Source organism: Pyxicephalus adspersus, chromosome 11 (genome assembly GCF_032062135.1).
Source record: "Pyxicephalus adspersus chromosome 11, UCB_Pads_2.0, whole genome shotgun sequence".
In the NCBI taxonomy this organism is placed as follows: domain Eukaryota; kingdom Metazoa; phylum Chordata; class Amphibia; order Anura; family Pyxicephalidae; genus Pyxicephalus; species Pyxicephalus adspersus.
In genome coordinates this window covers 56401971-56403458 of record NC_092868.1, presented here as the reverse complement: position 1 = coordinate 56403458, position 1488 = coordinate 56401971, and the positions used below count along the sequence as shown (strand labels likewise).

At 44.7% G+C, this 1488-nt stretch overlaps 1 protein-coding gene across 2 annotated transcripts in view; it reads left to right on the top strand.

Moving 5' to 3' along the window:
* FBXO2 (F-box protein 2) overlaps window positions 1-463 on the top strand; it is an 8152-nt gene extending 7689 nt beyond the window's left edge. For both annotated transcript variants that reach the window (XM_072427209.1, XM_072427210.1), the window contains exon 6: window positions 145-463. In XM_072427209.1, the coding sequence (XP_072283310.1) occupies window positions 145-279 (135 nt within the window). In that variant the 3' untranslated portion in view covers window positions 280-463. The remainder of the gene's footprint in view (window positions 1-144) is intronic.
* The last annotated feature ends 1025 nt before the right edge of the window (window positions 464-1488 follow it).

The window sequence follows — 1488 nt, the reverse complement described above, 5'->3', positions numbered from 1 at the left end:
GGAGGACTCTGCTCCTTCCTCTATAACTCTCCTCTCCTGAGATACTCTGCGGGAGGACTCTGCTCCTTCCTCTATTACTCTCTTCTCCTTGTCTTGTCTATATTCTCATTTGACTATAATTTCTTTCTTCTGTTCCCCATGCAGATCACTCACGCGTTTTCCGGTTACGGTCCCGGAGTGCGCTTTGTCCAGTTTAAACATGGCGGTCAGGACTCCGTGTTCTGGAAGGGTTGGTTTGGAGTTCGTGTGACTAACAGCTGTGTCAAAGTTGAAGCCTGAAGTCTCATCGCTGTGTATCACCCAATCACTGAGCTGCCTCATCACCGCCAATGACATCCAATCTCTTCTCTAAAAGAAACAACTGGGGTGCGAGCGATTGGATCTCTTCGCTGGACGATTCTCATGTGAAATTATTGCTGTAGAGATGTACAAATCCCAGACAAATATAAAATTCTACTATTCAGTTTTGGATGGTTTCTATCTCTCACACCACAAGGGGCCAAATCTGCCTGAATTATAACCCAAAATATCTGTACGGGGTTGTCACATGTTTCATCCATTGGGAACTAGAGGTATTTATATGACAGAAGGTTTGCTGGATCACCCAGGTTCTCCCATGATAGCCTATCATCTCCAGTCATTGGTAGATTTATTTATCAGGCTTATTGAATGTCCAATTATCATAAGGGAATTATCACTTGGGTTCCCTGGGGGTGGGGTTTATTCTATGCTGGACCATGTTCAACCCACCTCCGAGGGCAGGAATATCAGAATGACATACTGCAGAGAATGCTTTTAGATTTGTGAGCACCTAATCTAGTTTATCAAAGCTTTCCAACGCAGAAGAATATAGACTATCATAGGAAAACCTTGGTGATCCAGCAAACCTGGAATGGATCCGGTCCAGGATTGAAAACATTTGACAAATATTATGAGTTTAGGAAATCTAGTCCAGGATTGGTGGATTACCTCAGATCCCCCATGATAGTCTATCTTCCCCAATCTTGGAGTACTTAGAAATCAGGCTCATTGAGTGTCCAATCACCATGAGGAAAGTACTACTTAGGTTCCCAGGGGGTGGAGTTTATGCTGCGCTGGCTTATGTTTAACCCCGCCTCCGAGGAGACAAAGATTAGAACGACATACTGCAGAGAATGCTTGTGCTCAAATTATTTGGTTATAATGCCATACATGTAGTTGTCTATTAATAGTCCTGGGCCCCAGCGTGACCCATTAATGTATGAGAATACCTAGGACCTCAGATGCAAAGCTCTCCCTGGGGCCAAGGGCCCATGTATAAATTTCAGCCCCCTGTAAATTACCGCAGAAAGATACAGTGAGTTGAGATACAGATACATTTACCCTCATCATCAGCAGCAAAGTATTTCATTTCTTGCACAGGATCCTATAGAGTCAGGGCTCAGGGCCCCAACCTTCCCCGGGGCCTCAGTTGACAGAATGGCAGCCGGAATGCTGAGGATTTAGGAT